The 20,009-nt window shown below is 43.7% G+C and overlaps 1 protein-coding gene across 1 annotated transcript; it reads right to left on the bottom strand.

The window, feature by feature from the left end:
- Positions 1–2,072: 2,072 nt before the first annotated feature.
- twnk (twinkle mtDNA helicase) lies at positions 2,073–19,665 on the bottom strand (the record flags this gene model as incomplete). The annotated part of the gene is made up of 11 exons (XM_080746972.1): positions 2,073–2,411; positions 4,770–4,988; positions 5,749–5,890; positions 6,284–6,391; positions 8,199–8,439; positions 11,503–11,845; positions 13,806–13,928; positions 15,078–15,317; positions 15,865–16,059; positions 17,217–17,312; positions 19,261–19,665. 11 exons carry the CDS (start codon positions 19,663–19,665, stop codon positions 2,073–2,075), a joined length of 2,451 nt encoding a protein of 816 aa, XP_080603098.1.
- Between the last annotated feature and the right edge of the window lie 344 nt (positions 19,666–20,009).

The raw sequence follows: 20,009 nt of genomic DNA, 5'->3' as shown, positions 1-20,009 counted from the left end.
TAGGTGTTTTTAATTATTCTGAATCCATTGCAAGCATTTGTTTTGCACAAAAAACTTTCCTTGGGCAAAAAATGGACCCCCACACCACTGTGAAAAGTGATGACTCATCACTAAACCATCATTTTTATTTATTGTTTTTAGCCCAATGAATGGCTGCTACTTGCTAATGTTTACTTTAGTCACAGGACCAGAGCATCATGCTGTGCAGTGCCATAGACACAATCGGCATAAAACCGGTATTTATGTCAGCTCACCGATTCAGCCGGTTTGATATCATACCTGCCGATTTTTTATATTGGCCGATTCCGATGTCCATCCCTACACAGGCTCTGCCGGGGAAAGAAGGAACGCTCGGGATGGCGGCGTCGCTCCGTGAAAAAAGATACAAGTGTTAGTTAGGCGACAAAAGAGTTAAGGGGCGCGTTGCATTGTTAATGCAAGAACCCCCGGCAACATCAGGCACGCTGATAACGCAGCGTATATTTATTTTCCTGCACGTCATCCGTCCAGCTCTGAAGCAGCAGGACAGGACATGATGCACACACTGAAAGCTCTGTCAAAAAGGCACAAGAACAAATGAACTGTGACACAATAAAAAATAAAATGACCCCAGACCTGAAAAACACCACGTGATCACTGTAATCCACTCTTCAAGGCAAGAGAGAGATGAAGCAGGGACCCCCCCCCCCCCCCCCCACACACACACACACACACACTACATATTGTATAAAACTGTGTCGCAGATTAAACATAGATTTCATATAATAGCTTCATACAGTCACCAGTGTTGTGCAGCGTTGTGTTGGATTCATGTTCATGTGTATTTTCACACAGTTAACCATTAAACCCTCAATACTTAGAAAAATGTGTACTTGGTCTGCTCTTTCCCCCCCCCTGCCTCACCAAACCTCTTTGCTGTCAATAACCCATCTACAAGCTCACAACGCACAAGCCTCGCAGTGCGAGGCGTTGAGAGCTTGGTAGATCTGCTATTTTCGCCTAATGTTTCCTTCAGAATATGGAGGCCAGGGTTGAAGTGTTTAAAGTAAAAAATAAAAAAAAAGAATAAAGAAATGAAAAAAGTTTGTATCTCACAAAGATATGGCGGTTGAAGACCCAGATCTACTGTATGTAGTCAGTCTGAGATGGTTTCTTTTACTGCTGCAGGATCCTTAATCGCTTTTAATCGCAGGAGTTTTAGGCCACTTTTACACGATGCGTTCTTATTGTGCGTCTACGTGGAAACGCACCCGCATTGAAAATGATGTAATGTGCACGCCATATCGCTAGGTGGCGGCGACGCACAGATAAATGATTGCCGCCGCTTCCATTTCCTTGTTTACATGCACCATGGTAACGTGGCTGCGCGTAGTCTGCTCGTGAGCCATGAAATGACACGTTTTGTCGTTTCTTGCGTTCCTGCTGTTCTAGTCTCGCGTGCCCAGACTGTTGCCTCCGCGATTTGCAAATGCTCCCGGCAACTGTCTGGGGCACGGAAATAGAAACGATGAGTGCGAGATAAAGCGGATGTGACGCAACCGCTCCCTTGGTGCAGTAGCAATAACATGTCCTACTGAAAGCGTTATGTCTCCTTTCAAAAAATGTTGGAGCAATATTTTGTCTTTCTCTGGTGTTGTTGGTGTTACTTCCATGATGTGTTCAAATGTTTTCTTGAACTAGACACCCATAACAAGAATATGCTGCTCGAATGACATGCAGCAGTGGCTGCTTCTGATACTCGCCGTTCGGGAGCTGCCGTTCCAGACTCTATATAGCATTCAGAGATTGTGGAATAGTCGTCTGGCTACACGAGACTACTGCTGTTTAGACGGTGACGCGAGGGGACACCGTTGTCAACTTCTCCACTCTAAAACCCGGTCTTACTTTGTTGCGTTTCCAAACCCCCGAAAATGCTGTTGTTGTCTCAACGGAAGGCATATCTGATCTGACGTTTCATGTTGGCATTTTCTCGTGGAAACGGCATCATCTGAACGCCGACCTTAAGTTTCTTTGGCTGGTTTATTTTATCTACTTTATTTCCTTCGACGAGTTCGTCTCTCCCTTCGTTTTGTCTACAACTTCCCAACTGTCGCGTCTTCCGTCTCCGCCGTTGTTGCGTCTTCCTTCTTAGCCGTCGTACCTTTCTTCTTTGCAGACGTCACCAACTTCTTTGCCGTTGCGTTTCCTTTCTTGGCGGTCGAGGCTTGTTTCTCCGCGGTCGCCTCTCCCTTCTCCACCGCTGTCACGTCTTCTGTCTCCGCCGTTGTTGTGTTTTGCTTCTTAGCTGTTGTACCTTCCTTCTCAGCAGCAGTCACCAACTTCTTAGCCTTTGTGTTTTCTTTCTCTGCGGCCTCGTCTCCCTTCTCCACCGCCGTCTCCATCTTCTTCACTGCCTTCTTCTTCTCCGTCGTCTAGAGAAGGGACGATATGAAAATGTCATGTCGTGATTATCGTGAGCGAAGGAATTGCGGTTTACGATATTATCGCGATAGTCAAAATATCCCCAACATCCATTATCCTGGGGTGGAACATTTGCCAAAAGATAGCAGATCTACAAGCTCACAGTCACAACGCGATGCATTGTGAGCTTGTAGATCGGCAATTCTTTGGCAAACAGATTTGGTAGAGTGTGAAAACAAGTCGGGCGGCATAGCTCAGGGGTAGAGAAACCGCTATCAGAACACCCAGTTCGAATCCGGGCTCCCCCTGAGTTAATGTCGAAGGGTCCTTGGGCAAGACTCTGAACCCCACATTGCTCCCGGTGAGCAGGTTGGTGCCTTGCATGGTTTCCTCCGCCACCGGTGTATGAATGTGTGTGTGAATGGGTGAATGTAATGCACAATCTCTGTAAAGCGCTTTGGATAAAAGCGCTATATAAATGCACCATTTACCATTTACATTATTTCCATTTAAACCATCCATCATTTGACCAATTCCTATGGAGGGTTTAAATGGTTCTGGATATGCAGCTCTGCCAATCAAAGGTGAATTGATCCCAGTGCATATTGAGAGACATACGTGAGATATTCTTATCACGATAAACGATAATATTAATTATACAACAGGTAGTTCCGACGGAGCCATCTGATTGGTTGAAATAGCTCTCTACCCGTGTGAATAACGAGCACTACCACACAGGTCTCATCAAACAAAGATATCATCTGTGCTGGTCGCTCCCCTCTCCCCACACTATGCTAGTGGCTGGGCTAGCAGTTTTTATGTGAGGTTCAGGGACATAGTAGCTAAATGTGGCATTAAAAATGTACAAATTCCTATCGAATATCTTAACTCATACAGTGCCAAACGACTTTCAGATCAACTATCTCACTATGGACTTCCCTGCCAGATGACTTTTGGCAACTTTTACTTAGATTTTTTTTTTTTTTTTTTTTTGGACCCCATTAAATCTAGTAAACATGATTTCAATCGCGATTTTGCATGTTCCACCCCCCATACAACCCCATCTTTCATACAGGGCAGCCATCTTTGCTTACATAATGTAAAACATAATGGCTATTATCTCAAGAATGCCTGAACGGATTTCCAATCTTTTTTTTTTTGTTTGAAAGCTGTGAACAGCCTGCACAAACATGGTGCATGATCTGTGCATGGGCGTGCATGATCTGTGCACTATAAATTACATGGGAGTCTATGGAGATTTTATGGCAATAATGCCATTAGAAGGCATATTTAATTTGGCAGTAACTGAGTTAATTACAATGAAATAAAGTTGACGTGTTTATTTTTTAAGGGCAACAGTTGTATAATCGCAATATTACACTCGAGGGTGTTGGTTATGTGATTATTGTACCTTCTGCACTGCCTACGGGCACTCAACCCTACCCTCGAGTATAATATTGCTTAATTATTGTCTAGCCCTCTAAGGCCCGCATTAAGAAATACTTGAAATAAAAAATTGAAAAAAATCAGATGGTGTTGTAGGAGTCCTATTCAGAGGAAAATGTAATGTTTTTTTCAAAAAAATGTTTTTGTAAGATTTTATAGCCATAAATCAAAAATCATAAATCATGCTCTAATTTACATATGGGGGATATTTTTCAAAATAATAACATATGTACATGTTCTAGACATTCTAATGATCACCAAAAAGAATAGTACAGGCATTTTACTTATGTTTTTTTGAGGTATAGCTTCCATGAAAAAGTGAGATGTTGTTCGTCAAAACTCTGGAATTTCAGCGGGTGTGGCGGGTGTGAATGTCAGCCACTGTGGGGGGTATTTATATGCAAATATTGTGGCCAATGGCATTGTAATACTAAACAATAGAATCCAATGGTGGTGTTTAGGTGGTAGGGGGAGCTAAAATAAAATGATTTAAACCTTTTTTTGGATAAAATACAAACGTTGTAATATTACAACCGTGGGCCTTAGAGGGCTAGGGATGCACCGATATGGAAATTCTTGGCCGACACCGATACCGATGTTTAAAATAACAATTTAGCCGATAGCCGATACTGATACCGATATTTGTTTATTTAGGCTAGTTTTTGGTGATATTATATCCCTCTTTTGCGACAGGGAAACAAATAAATCAACAGAAATAACTGCTCAGAATCGACTCTCTTGGTAGGCTGCAAATAACCAACACACCAACATAGCCAGTGCAAAATGTATGCTTACCAACAACAGATAAATATCGGTTAATGTCAGCTTTATTAGCCGATACCGATATTGACCGATAGCGGCAAACATCGGCCGACACCGATGTGTGGCCGATATAACAGTGCGTCACTATTATCGTCCCATACCGTGGTGGCGTCCTTTGCGGCGGGGCTCTCGTCCTTCTTCATCCTCCTCATCACCTTGGCGGGAGCAGCGAAGGTGAGCGAGGTCTTGAGGAAGTCCAGGGGGAAGATCCCCACGTCTCCGTCGAAGCGGTTCTTGGTGACCTGCAGGGAGCGCCGTCCCGGACACGTCACCATCTTCTTCTCCTGCAGGATGAGGACGTTGTCAGCCTCCTGGCTGGCCTGCAGAGGAGGGGGAGGAGGAGGGGGGGAAACTAAGGGTCAGAAACCCACCGGGTCGGATCAATGCAGCTTCGGGTCAGAACATTTTATTGTTTGTCATTTTGGTTGAACTCTTTTACTGCTTCGGACGTTCCCGTTCGCCCCAATTTTGACCCAAGCGCGTTGCCAATACGGCTCGTTCTTTTTACCTCTTCTGATGACTGTAAGCTGATGAGGGGTCGTGCCGCCGTGTACAGTAAAAACATCTCCCCTAATGCTCAAAAATCCACCGCACGTTAGCAATAATGGAGTCCCAAATCACTTCCTGGCTTTTTTCTGTGGATCTGATCTAGAAAATGCATTTCTATGCTCTGAATGTATGGCAAGCGAAGCGGCCCAATTCACATTAATTCTTTGCATGAGGCTGCCCTCTGCCGCCAGCTAGGCTAAAGTACACATATGAGCGTCCATTGTAAAATAAATTAGTTTGGAAATAATCAACAGATAATTTTCCAAAACATCGCAAAGGTAAGCTGCTTTTTGCTGGCACCAGCCTCAATAAATACATAATAAATCTGGCAGTAGAACTGTTAACCATCAAGTGTGTTTGAGATCTAGGGCTACAATCCCCTTTTATTATTTATTTTACACAAACTTCCAGCAGCGCACACACCAAAACATCCCTCTCAATCAACCTCCTTACCTTAGCGGTTGTTCCCCTTACCTTAGCTGTTCCCCTTACCTTAGCGGTTCCCCTTACCTTAGCGGCTGTTCCCCTTACCTTAGCGGTTCCAAAGATGGAGGCAGTCTGCAGGTCCTTGTCGTCCTCCTCCTTCCTAGGGTGGATGATCAGAGTGATGTGGCAGCTGCTGTTGGTGGCAAACTTCCTGAAGGCACCGATGATGTGATCCTGCAGCGCAAACCTGACACATCACAATGAACAAGGCTGTTAGTTTTAGTGATGATTCAGTGAACAAATCTTCAATGTTTTTCAGCTGAGAGAGAGATGAACCCCACCACCCCACAACATATTGTATAACATTGTGTTGCAGATTAAACCTTTTCATAGATGTCATAGATACAGTTACAGTAGCTTCATAGACTTGTTAGACAACACTATCAACGTGTTGTGTTGGATATTCCGACAGTTAACCACTTAAACCCTCAATACAGAAACGTGTAGAAAGAGAATGGCTGCCGTATGAAATGGTCAGATGGGGGCCCCAGTCCAGAACAGGTTGGGAACCACCGGTACAGTGGGAATAAAAAGCTTGGAAACCACTAGTTTAGTGTAGTTTAGTGTATTTTTCACTCACTTGTCTACAGAGAGGTTCTCCTGCCCCATCATGAACTGCAGGTTGTCAATGATGACATGGTTGATGTCATACATGTACACAGCATGTTGCATGGTGTCCAGTACTGTCCTGTACACATGGAGAGAGACAGAGGTTAACATACATGTAGAGGTTAACATACATGTGCACAGCATGTTGCATGGTGTCTAACACCGTCCTGTACACATGCAGAGAGAGAGGTTAACATCATGTTGTTGCATTCTGAAAATACCATTCTCTACAAGCTGATGAGTATTAGAATATATATTTTTTAAAGCGAAAAAGGTTTGCTTCTAGGTGTCCCTGGAACAAAACATTTTGAGATGCAGGTCGGCGGCCAAATACAACTAATCGTGGGGCTCCTTGACATGAAAAGGTTTTGAGCTCCACTGATATATTATAGCAACAGAGGTTTCTCACAAAACTGTTAGGATTTAGAAGACTATTTTGCAGAATCGGGTTTTAGATTGTAATTTAGATTGTAATTAGAGAAAAGAAAAGATGAGTGTTAAAATGTTTTTGTTTACTACTTTCTACCGTTTTAGCGATTTTCATTTTAGTGGGTGGGGGCATGCGTACAAGTGGCTAAATATGACTTTTTAGACACAATAAGCGATGTCTTCATCAGTATTTACAGTAACACTACCAGCTACCATAAGTCACATCTGCCCATGAAAGATTGCGGTGCATCTTGGGAATGGGCTTATTGCCCACACCCACTGAAATAAAAAATCATTATAAAATGGCAAGCAGTAAATGAAAACATTTTGAAGCTCACCTTTTCTTTTCTCTAATCACAATCTAAGATATGAAGTAGGGATAATAATCATATCGTGGAGATTTAATTTTTTATCCTGATATCGTCCTCCGTCATGCACTGGGATCAATTCACCTTGTATTTGCCGAGCTGCATATCCGGTACCACTTAAACCCTCTATAATTGCTAAAAGGTACATATAATATACGTACTTGCTGCTCGGTGCAGCGTTGTGAGCTTGTCGATCTGCTATTTTTTTGCAAATGTTCCGCCCCAGGATAATGGATTTTGATTATCACATCGTAAATCGCGATTTCTTCGGTCACAATAATCGTGATATGACAAATCCTTCTTCTAAATCAGTGATTCTCAAACTTTTTTCATGTCAAGGACCCCCAAAATTACATGTATTTGGCCGCAGACCCCCAACTCAAAATATGTTGTTCCAGGGACCACCCAGAAGCAAATATTTGAGTTGCAAATGTTTGCTTTTAAAAAAGATATATTCAAAGAAAAAGAAAAAATCTAAAAAAAAGATTTTTCAAAAATAGCAGATCTACAAGTGTCTTTTGAATCCTTCTAAGGTTTTTTGAAAAACCTATGTTTCTATGTCAGCAATCTGGCTTAGCCATCGTCAAAGAAAAGGTCCTTTTCACTTCAACTGGAGCTCAGTTAGTCTGTTCTTGAGAGACTACTATGTCAGTGGTTCTCAAACCTTTTCATGTGAAGGACCCCCAAACTGATATGTATTTGGCCACAGACCCCCCCCATCTCAAAATACCTAGATCCAGGGACCACCCAGAAGCAAAATTTGAGTTACAAACGTTCGCTTTAAAAATACATATACTGTATATTCAGCGCATACATATATATTCAGCGCAGCACTTGGTGCCGCGCTGTGAGCTTGTACAGTATATCTGCTATTTTTGGAAAAAGTCGTGAAAATGTGTGCAAATCTTGCTTTAAAAATACATATATTCAAAGATCTGCACACATTTTCACGACTTTTTCCAAAAATAGCAGATCTACAAGCTCGCAGCGCGGCACTCGGTGCCGCGCTGTGAGCTTGTATATCTGCTATTTTTCAATAGTTAAATCATTCAATATGTCTAGGCCTAAATGGTTGCAAAGCAGCTTTACTTGAGGTTCTGCTGTCCGTGGAAGGTCATGAAGTAGAGCGGCAGCTCCTCGAAGCGGTCGGCCCAGTAGTCGTACTGCTCCAGGTTCTCCTCCAGACGCTGCATGGAGAACTGGGTCAGCATGATCTTGGCCAGACGCACGTTGTTGATCTCAAAGCTTCCCCACAGCGTGTTGACGCCCTGCATGCACAGGTCCAGAGCTAACTCACTGATGAACGTAGTCTTACCACTGCCTGTAGGACCTGCAGGGTGGATGGAGAGAGATATCTCTAAAGGTCTGTACGTAGTGGCGAATTAGCGAAAGCGACGTGAATAAGCGAACCAAAAAAGCGAAGTATTCGCGATTCGCCCTTTTTCCATACACACCAAAAAGCGACGCGAATATGCGTCTAACATTCGCTTAATTCGCCAAGAAAAGAGGGGGTGATATCTGCCTGTAGCCACAGAAAGTAGAAAAAATTAGAGAGAGGAGAGAGGAGAACGGACGGGAAAAACAAATAAAACAATAGATACTACATCCTCACGTGATGATGACCTGGCCGTGGTTGTTAGCCTATTAAATAAGAAAAAGAAAAAGAAGAATAGAAGTCTTCACCGGCGCACACAACCCATCACATCACAGAAGAGACAACACTCGTTCACCGTTCCCCCTCCGCTCCGTTCCCCCACAGACAGGCAGGCAGCTCGCAGCAGCAGTGGTGTAAAGTAATTAAAAGTACATTTACTTGAGTATCATGTACTTGTAGGTATTTGTATTTGAATCCAATTCCCAGTACTTTCCTTCTACTCCACTACATTTCGGATCATATTGTATTTAATACCCAGCGATTTATTTTAAAACATTAGTCTTTTTGCAGGTATAAATTAACAATAAAATATACATAAACCATGCTTTTACCAGTAGACATTTGAGTACTTTTTCCAAGCAGCCACACAGACGAGACACGGAAAAGAAACACTGTTCCCCTCGGCCTCAATGCAAAGGGAAGGTCCCTCGACCATGCTCTCTCTCTCTCTTTAAGTAGGATAGTGAGCTTGATTTAATACAGAGAAAGAGAGGAGTTCGCCAGCGAACATTCGCTAAATTCGACACAAGGGCGAATAAAAAACGCCTTTTCGCTTTTTCTAAATTTGCTGGTGGTGTGGACGCTTCCATTGACTTTATAAGGTTTAAAAAAAAGGCGAATTATGCGCTAATTCGCTATTCACCAAATTCGCCGGTGGTATGTACGGACCAGTAATAACAGTAATAGAGAGTGTTTTTGCAGGTCTTTCAGTCCGAGTTTATCAAAAAGGCAACTGGGTTAAGGCAGACCGAAGATTGTGATTGGCTGCGCGGAGGCGACGAAAGTCTGGGGGACCTAAACTTAACCTTAACCCTAACCTCAGTAAAGCTAACACTGCTGAATGATAACCTGCCGACACTGGTGAATGCTAACTTGGTGAATGATAACCTGCCGACACTGGTGAATGCTAACCTGGTGAATGATAACCTGCCGACACTGGTGAATGCTAACTTGGTGAATGATAACCTGCCGACACTGGTGAATGCTAACCTGGTGAATGATAACCTGCCGACACTGGTGAATGCTAACTTGGTGAAATGCTAACCTGCCGACGCTAGTGAATGCTAACCTGGTGAATGTTAAACTGGTGGGACCAACGGTGCTTAACCCAGTTGCTTTTTTGATACACTCGGACTGAAACACCTGCAACAAAATACTCTCCCGTCCATGGAGAGAAATACATCTGTCTCTGGCTGGAAAAACCTCATTATGTCCAAAGCGGTTACTTTTCAAAAAATCTAATTAAGGAAATAGCTAAAGCAGCAGATCGATCTGCTGCTTTTAGCTGCTTTTGTGCGACACTGTAGTATGATCAAGTAGGGCATAGAGGCCACATAACAACGCGTGACGCCATCATCATCCCCAGAGGTTATGCAGGAACGCCTACTGAGTGGCAAAAACTACTTTCTGGCCTTGACAGCCCATACATCCACACATAACAGTCCTATCTGATTGATCTAAACAACGTTAAACTCACTTTGCCACTCGATATGACATTCACTTTATGCATGATGCACATACCCTCACCAATGGATGTGCGGTTAAAAGACAACTCCAGACTAAATAACATCTAGGCTGTGTTTCTGACTTTTATTGGTCAAAAATTTTAACTGTATGTGATGTTTGTACACGTCGCAACATGTGCTGAAACCAACCGTCTGATGCTATGCTATTCATAGACAACGGGGCGACAACCAAGGCATGGCGATGTGTTTGATGTCAACTAATAATACCTTGGAGAAAAAATAAATCACTTTTGACCACAACAAACAGCATGAAAGCGATAGGCTTATGACTAGGGATGGAGCTGGAAACAAGGGCCCGCTACAAACTTGATAACACATGTATTGAGTACCCGGTATCAATAAGCTTTGGGCTTATCAAGCTTGTTATTCAGCATAGCGGCCCATGATGTCATGTTTAAACAATCAAGACAAGAGGCCATCAAGACATTATTACAGTACTATTCATAATATAAAGCCATTTAACACTTATTGCACACTAATGAATGATTGTTTTAATGATATTTAATGATATTTGTTACTTTTGTTTATTCATATATGGTGGTCGGCCACAAACTCACAGTCACAACAACTGGCCAATAATAAAAGATACCAGTTCTGTTCAGAATTTGTTGTCTCACGCCTTTCCACAAAATATTAGAAAACTTTCAATAGTAGTGGGCTGGATGAAAGCCAGGCTCAATAAGAAGGATGGATAATGTGCTCATTATCAATACAAATTAACAGTTTTACTGCCAGATGTTATTATTTATTTATTGGGTCTGGTGCCAGCAAAAGCAGCGTACCTTTGCGACGTTATAGACAAAGATGTATTCATTTTTTTTTTAATTATTATTATTTTCTTTTCTCATTAAATAGGTGTACTTTGGCCATACTGGCAGTAAAGGGCAGCCTCATGCAAGAATTAATGTGAAATGGCCGCGGTCGGCTGCCATCCGTCCAGACCACTAAATCGCTACAGAGCAGTAGACCCAGAAAAAATAACAAGGAAGATTTTTTGAGAGCACTATTACGGGAGATGTGTTAACGGTACACACCCGCGCGACCCCTCATCAGTTTACAGACATCAAAACAAGGTACAAAAGAATGAGCCAAAGAACGTACTATTGGCGGTGCGCCGCCGTGAAAAATGGGTCGAACGGGAACGTCCAAAGCGGTAAAAGAGTTAACGAGCTCCATCCCTACTTATGAGCTCCACGCTGTACTCTCTACATACCTGTGAAGACGGTGAGCTCTCCCTTGCGGTGTCCTTTGAGGATCCTGTTGAGCTCGGGGAAGCGGCTCCACTTCACCCCGGCCACCTGCTCCACGTTGGACAGCTCTCCGTACACGTCCTCACGCAGCTGCCTGAAGGACACGATGGACTTGTGACCGGCTGGGATGGAGGCTTTGAGGATGAGGTTGAGGTTCTTACCCTGAGCCAGGGCCTCACTGGGACAGGGCTGGAACTCCCCCGGACGCACCAGAGAGCAGCGCTTCAGACCCAGCTTCCTGGAGAAGAGCTTGGAGGCTTCCCAGGAGCGCATGTCCCCCCCCAGCCACAGGGTCACCTTCTTGAACTGCATGTGGGACGAGATATGGAAAAATATTTCACGATATTATCGCCATGGTTTCCACAGTGGTCAGGGCGCCTGTTCAGAGAGGGGTGGAACTTGGGGGGATAGCGTGTACCTCCACATGCGTTACGCCCCCCCGGTGATGCTCCTCAATGTCAGGTGAAAAAAAGATGGTGGCATGACGGATCGGGTACCGGAGGAGACCTGTTGTTGTCTTCACCCTCCCAATGACTACTATGGGGATTAGCAGACACAGATCTAGCATAGAGCACCAGGGCTTGGGGAATTGGCTTAAAGGACAACTTTGGTTTTTTACAACAAGGGTTCATATTTTAGATTGTAATTAGAGAAAAGAAAAAGTGAGGGTTAAAATGTTTTCATTTGCTTCGCTCTATTGCTTTATCGCGTTTACCGTGCTAAAATGTGTGGCATGCGTACGCATGGGGGCATGCGTACAAGTGGCTAAATACGTATTTTTAGACACAATAAGCCAGCAGTTTCTTTATTGCTATTTAAAGAAAAACTTCTAGCCCAATAAGTCACATCCAACCATGAAAGGTTGTGTTGTATCTTGGGAATGGGCTTATTCTGTGTAACATGACATATTTAGGCACTTGTACGCATGCCCCCAACCACTGAAATAAGAATCTCTAAAACAATAGAAAGAAGTAAATGAAATAATTTTAACGCTCATCTTTTATATTCTTTAATTACAACCTAAATGTTGAACCCTTGTTGTAAAAAACTAAAGTTGTCCTTTAATGTCAGGTGAAAAAAAGATGGTGGCATGACGGCTCGGGTACCGGAGGAGACCTGTTGTTGTCTTCACCCTCCCAATGACTACTATGGGGATTAGCAGACACAGATCTAGCATAGAGCACCAGGCTTGGGGAATTGGCTTAAATACTAAATTGGGAATACAAATGTTTTTCTTTTATTACCTTTTATGGGCAGGGTTTTTCTTCCTGTTCTATATGATAGCCTCAGATCTCATGCTATTTTGTGCAAACAATTACTGTGATGGGAATGGGATTTGGGGTATCATCACTACGTATACCCGCCTTATATGCAACACTGTGTTTCAATAAAAAAGATTTGAAAAGAACAATATTATCGCCATAATGTGTTTAAAACTAAAAAATGCTACTTTTGTAAAACCACTTGAATCTCCAGCCCAGCAACAATATTCTGTGAGGGTGGGGATGTTGACAAAAAATAGCTGATCTAACATGTTGTGAGTTTCTAGATCAGTTATTTATTTGCGTATTGATTTGTGCAGTGTGAAATAAGAGTGTTACCACATGTGCTCTTTACAGGTCTGTTTTATCAACTATAGAGGGTTTAAGTGCTACTCAGCTCTAAATAACAAGCTATAAAATAATAAAAATCTAATTCTTAACATAAAGCGGTAGAGTAATAAAGTATGTGCTACAGTACCTGCTCTAGGTAAGGCAGCAGTAATAAGGTACATGTTTACCTCAGCAGTAATAAGGTACATGTTTACCTCAGCAGTAATAAGGTACATGTTTACCTCAGCAGTAATAAGGTACATGTTTACCTCAGCAGTAATAAGGTACATGTTTACCTCAGCAGTAATAAGGTACATGTTTACCTCAGCAGTAATAAGGTACATGTTTACCTCAGCAGTAATAAGGTACATGTTTACCTCAGCAGTAATAAGGTACATGTTTACCTCAGCAGTAATAAGGTACATGTTTACCTCAGCAGTAATAAGGTACATGTTTACCTCAGCAGTAATAAGGTACATGTTTACCTCAGCAGTAATAAGGTACATGTTTACCTCAGCAGTAATAAGGTACATGTTTACCTCAGCAGTAATAAGGTACAGGTTTACCTCAGCAGTAATAAGGTACATGTTTACCTCAGCAGTAATAAGGTACATGTTTACCTCAGCAGTAATAAGGTACATGTTTACCTCAGCAGTAATAAGGTACATGTTTACCTGCTCCAGGTACGGCAGCAGAGCGGGGGGGAGACAGCTGATGCCACGGGGCAGTGCCACGCTGGGCAGACCCGTGACCTGGCTCACTGCCAGGGCATCCAGCTCACAGGAGGTCAACACCACCTGCAGGGGTACCACACATATATAACAATTATATTTAGAAACGTTTATCATAGTTTTTCCAAGGTATCTACAGTAACCCCATTTCCAGGCCTATAGCAATCATAATATAGCAATCAGTCTCAATAATGAGACTCTTGAACCAGTGGGTTCTCAATGCACCAAGACAGACTCGAGCGAGGGGCGTCACGTGACAAAAAGAAAAGATCTATTAACACATTCAGAACGGGTACACAGTATTGTGTATTATTATTTTATGCTTTAACTATTAAAAAATAGCAGATATAAAAGCTCACAGCGCGGCACCGAGTGCCGCGCTGCGAGCTTGTAGATCTGCTATTTTTGATAAATCGTGACCATTTGAATTTTGACCCGAGTGTCTTTTGAAGTTTTATTTTATTTTTATTTTTTTACCTATGTTTCTATGTCAGCAATCTGGCCAGCCATCATCAAAGAAAGGGTCCTTTTCACTTAACTGGAGCTCAGTTAGTCTGTTCTTGAGAGACTACTCAAGAAAAGACTAACAATGTCAGTGGTTCTCAAAAATTTTAAAGTGAAGGACCACCAAAATGATGTGTATTTGGCCACGGACCCCCATCTCAAAGTATTTAGTTCCAGGCATGTATTTTCAAAGCGAACATTTGTAACTCATTTTGCTTCTGGGTGGTCCCTGGAACTAAATATTTTGAGATGGGGGTCCGTGGCCAAATACATATCATTTTGGGGGTCCTTCACATGAAAAGGTTTGAGAACCGCTGACATAGTAGTCTCTCAAGAACAGACTAACTGAGCTCCAGTTGAAGTGAAAAGGACCTTTTCTTGACGATGGCTGGCCAGATTGCTGACATAGAAACACAGGTTTTTCAAAAAAACCTTAGAATTCAAAAGACACTTATAGAATCGGGTCAAAATTCTAATTTTCACGATTTTTTCAAAAATAGCAGATCTACAAGCTCGCAGCGCGGCACTCGGTGCCGCGCTGTGAGCTTGTATATCTGCTATTTTTCAATAGTTAAAGCATAAAATTATGATACACAATATAGTGTACCCGTTCTGAATGGGTTAATTCCGATGGGTCAAGAAATGTGTCCAGTCACGAAAATAAAATATTCATTCATAAAAGTCGTGACCGTGGGCGTTTCCCCTCTGTACCTGTGTGTCTTTGCGTCCCACCAGAGTCAGTCCAAACAGGCAGTGGTAGGCGGAGGCTCTGGGGACGCTAGCCTCCGTGTACTGCACCCCCCCGGTGTCAGGGTGGAGCTGTGCGGACAGCAGCTTCACTCCCTTCAGCCCCGAGGAGGGACCCCCAAACCAGGGGAACACCAGGCTCCTGGTGGGACGGAACAGCTGCACCCCGAACCGCCTCAAGGTGGCGTCAGAGAGCTTGGTGATCTGAGAGAGAACACATCATGTACAGTAAGTCAACTCTATCTGGGTCCCACACATAGCAAACACTTTGTTCATGCATACGTTGTGAAAGACAAATTGATTAAAGAAGAAGAAAAAAAAAAACGACACACAGACACATGTCAAACTATACAATTAGACAATTACAAAAAACTTAAAATAAACAGCAGAGCTGCTAAATGTTCAAAATAGCTTCTAGCGCTACTCACTCAGTCCCTGAATTCAAACATACTGTATCTATAAAGATCTAATAATCTAATAATTAATTTCTTCAAAAATGAAAACTTTTATATATTCTAATCTAGATACATTGTGCATGCAGTGAAATACCCTCTTTAAGGTGAGCAGTACCTGGAACATGGTCTTGATGAGCGTCCTCTCCTCCTCTGGGACGTCTCCCAGAGGTACAGAGCTGTCCCACAGCCTCTGACTGTGTGACCATACCCTAAAGTACCCTAACATCTCCATACCCTGTGTGAGCATACCCTAAAGTACCCTAAAATCCCCATACCCTCCATAAGGTGAGCAGTACCTGGAACATGGTCTTGATGAGCGTCCTCTCCTCCTCTGGGACGTCCCCCAGAGGTACAGAGCTGTCCCACAGCCTCTGGGCCTCGTCCTGCTCCCTCAGCCTCTCCTGCTGCTCCTCTGGGGTCTCCAGGTACCCCAGCAGACCACTGGGCTGCAGGAAGGTCTGATCCTCCGCCCTCATCACCTCCACACAGTCCTGTTAGGAGTGGAACCATATGTTTTAATAGAGGGGTCTCCAGGTACCCCAGTAGACCACTGGGAGGCAGGAAGGTCTGATCCTCTGCCCTCATCACCTCCACACAGTCCTGTTAGGATAGGGGTGGAACCATACATGTTAATAGAGGGGTCTCCATCCTGTCCTGTTAGGATGGAACCATACATGTTAATAGAGGGGTCTCCATCCTGTCCTGTTAGGATGGAACCATACATGTTAATAGAGGGGTCTCCATCCTGTCCTGTTAGGATGGAACCATACATGTTAATAGAGGGGTCTCCATCCTGTCCTGTTAGGATGGAACCATACATGTTAATAGAGGGGTCTCCAGGTACCCCAGTAGACCACTGGGAGGCAGGAAGGTCTGATCCTCTGCCCTCATCACCTCCACACAGTCCTGTTAGGATAGGGGTGGAACAATACATCTGAACAACGAATCCATACGCATCACCATACATGGTTGACGATACGATACATGGACGATATTGTTTCTTTCATGGCTATACGATACGATTCCATTCAGTGATTTAAAATGGATATAGTAACTATTTAGCAAAGACATAAGACATTAAATCTGTGTGAAACGTGTCAAAAGTGCATGTTTTGTAAGGGAAAATGTTGTATAAATGAGTAAACACTGTGATTCTCTAGCAAATACATGGACATTTCAACACATATGGACAAACCCGCACCTTGACATGAACACAGAGATTACACACATTTATCGATAGACCAAGAGTAGTAGCTATATGGAATGGAAAAGTAATTAAAGGGGAAGCCACCCATTTTCAATATTGAACTAACTGTCATTAATATAAGTTAGAGGAGTTGTGTGCAAATAAATAAAAATGTCCCCCTCTTCTGTGTTGCCTAGAACTGGAGGATTGATTTTGGGGGTTTGTATTGTAAAGTACAATGTGTGATGTCATCACTTTGTGATTTGCAATACAAACCCCAACATCAATCGTCCAGTTCTAGACAACACAGAATAGGGGGAACTTTTTTATTTATTTGCACACAACTCCTCTAAGGTATATTAATGACAGTTAGTTCAATATTGAACATGGGTGGTCTTCCCCTTTAAACCCCTCTTCTATCAGAGACGTTTTATCGTCTATTTTGTTCGATAACAATCCTACCTGCAGGTCCTCCCAGCTGCCCTCCATCAGTGTCTCCTTGCAGAGGAACTGTCCCGTGGTTTTATCGATGAACAGGGAGAACGACACGTCCTCTTTCTTCCCTGAAGAGGAAGAGGACGGAGGAGGAGGAGGAGACCCTTCCACTGCCTCCTCCTCCTCAGCCTAGAGGTGGGCCATATGGAAAAACAGAACACAATATCACCATATTATCAAAGCTGTATCAAGATTCTTTTTCATGTTGTTTTTCATGGTTATTTTTACTTAACAGTACAACCAGTAACAGTACAAGGTAACAAAAACTAAGAGAAAACTAAGTAACGGACCATTTAGACCAGTGGTCCTCAAAGTGGGGTCCAGGGACTCTCTGGGTTCCTTTTGGGATGTCTAAATTTGATGCAACTCTGACAGTAACTGTCAGTAACTGTCAAATGGACCCTTACGGGTGCATTTGGTTTCATTTGTATACTGTCAGAGTTAAGGGGAGACCTTGACATTTTAAAGTTTGAGAACTACTGATTTAGACCAAAATGCAGGTTTAAATGAATTCTGCAATGACTCTATGTATTAACAATTCAACAGAATTTCTTATAAGGCTCCCTCATTGTATCACATATATACGATACCTCTGAAAAGGCACATCGTGGAGACATTGTATCGTCTCTCAACGATATTTACCAGTAAGACTCCCTAATCGGGAGATAAGCGACCGTCAGGTCGTAGTGTGATTTTAGAGCAAAATGCGCTATATGGGACAGATCCATGGTGATGACATGAGTGTAGACATACTGTGTCCCGATTTGCTAGCCTGACACTCAGCCTGAATTGACATTTCGTTTCACTCCATTATTCAGTCTGAACTCACTTCCACCGAAGGCGATTGCAGGGATGGGCGTTGCCAAAAAAAAGGCAGTCTTCAGCGATTGGTTCAGTGTGGCTGGCTAGTGGCTAGCCTGTTGCTTGCTAGTGCTACTTGCTAACCAAAGAAACAGTCAGAATAGGAGCACTACGAACTAGTAATCAAAAACAACATAACATGCCTGCTACTGGTGTTTCATAGCGAGATCGATACGATCGCATTTTACCGCATTTTATCGCGACGCGATGCGCGGTATGGTACGGCGGCGGCGCTGGTGTACTTGGAAACACACATAAGTTCTGGGAAACCCCCACCCACGCTGATCACAAGACGCTGATTCACGACGCTGATTCGCCGATCGGATTTTCAACCGAGGCAGGCCTCTTCTTATGAGAGCGATGCTAGACCTGAATCGCCAAAACAAAGAATTTAAAGGGGTGTGGCTAGCGATTCAGGGTCTGGAACTAGGCTACCGATTTGCGTGATTTTAGGGCAAAATCTGTAGGAGCAGTGTCAAAAAATGTTTTTGAAATAAATCGTCCTGATGGTGGCGCTATATGGGACAGATCCATGTTGATGACATGAGTGTAGACATACTGTTTACCGTTTTGTGTGATATTAGGGCAGAATTTGTAGGAGCAGTGTCCAAAAAATGTGTGTTACAAGAATGGGCCTCATGTTGGCGCTAGAAGAGGGCCATGTGAGAATTGGAGGGTGGATGTTGTGGTTTGGCAGCCAAGGAGTGTGTGTGCAAAATTTGGCATGGATAGGGGCAACGGTGACGGAGATATGAGAAGGGCAAAAGTGTGACGTGTGACAGACAGACGGACAGACTGAAGCCCCTATCAGAGTCCAAGGTGAAGAGCTATCCACTGCAAATTTTAGGTGTAAAGCTTTCCACCTCAAGTCAGAAAACAAGTGTAGGCCATCATAGTCAGTCACGGTGAAGTCCTATTCACCGTGACTGACTGGTCTAGATCGACCAATCAGTGAATGGGGTGAAGAGCCTGTCTGTCTGAAAGTAAAAACAGAGAGATGTGTCGGGACTCGCGGTGGAAAGCTCTTCACCGCGAGGAATGACACAACGTTGTAGTTTTGCTCTTCACCGCGGTACCGACTCTGATAGGGGCTTGACTGACAGCTGGTGGAGGGTTTGATAGTAACAATCACCCCATGGCCCCGCCCTACCTCCACCCGTGGCTCCAGGAAGATGGAGCGTGCGTGCAGGCAGCTGTAGCCGTCCTGGAAGGGGACCTCCTTGGAGCGCAGGTACTGTTTGATCTCCGTCACCGACACGGGGCTGGCAGGGACCACCGTGTGGGACTTGGTGTCGTTCTTGTACCTCCTGGAGGACACGCCCAGGGCCAGTCGGGGGTCGCCGCCGCCCAGAAACCGTCTGCGCGAGGAGACGAAGGTCGCATAGCGACCGCAGGATGTCTGAGCGACGTGCTGCTGCCTCAGGGTTAACAGTCTCACAGCAGACGCTGAAAAGCAGTGTCTATGGAGAGTTGGAAGCCTACTCAGACTAGTGCAGCGCTGGCCCGCCACCTGCAACCACCAGGTGGCGGCCCTGAGCAGAGAGCTGCTCCACATGAGCTGGTCTGGTTGGTTCAAGGTTCCAACCTGCAAAAACAAACAAAGGATTATTATATTATGACTATTGTTGCTGTTGGGTAAAGCAGTGTTTCTCAACCACTGGTCCTGGGGACCTTTGGTGTGCCCCTGTGAAGGGTCAAGTGTGCCCCTTGAAACTGCTTGAAAAGCCAGTATTGTATTTATCATTTTAAAAATGATTTAAACTAGTGAAAACAGCCGATCTACAAGCACACAACGCCTCGCGGTGCGAGGCGTTGTGTGCTTGTAGATCGGCTGTTTTCACTACTGTTGTGCGACAGCCTTGTATGATGAAGCAGGGCCTTACTTTGCGAAGAAACGTA

Source organism: Nannobrachium achirus, assembly GCF_963921795.1.
Source record: "Nannobrachium achirus genome assembly, chromosome: 18".
Lineage (NCBI taxonomy): Eukaryota > Metazoa > Chordata > Actinopteri > Myctophiformes > Myctophidae > Nannobrachium > Nannobrachium achirus.
Note: the sequence above shows the minus strand (reverse complement) of the source record. Positions and strands in the feature narration are given on the sequence as shown.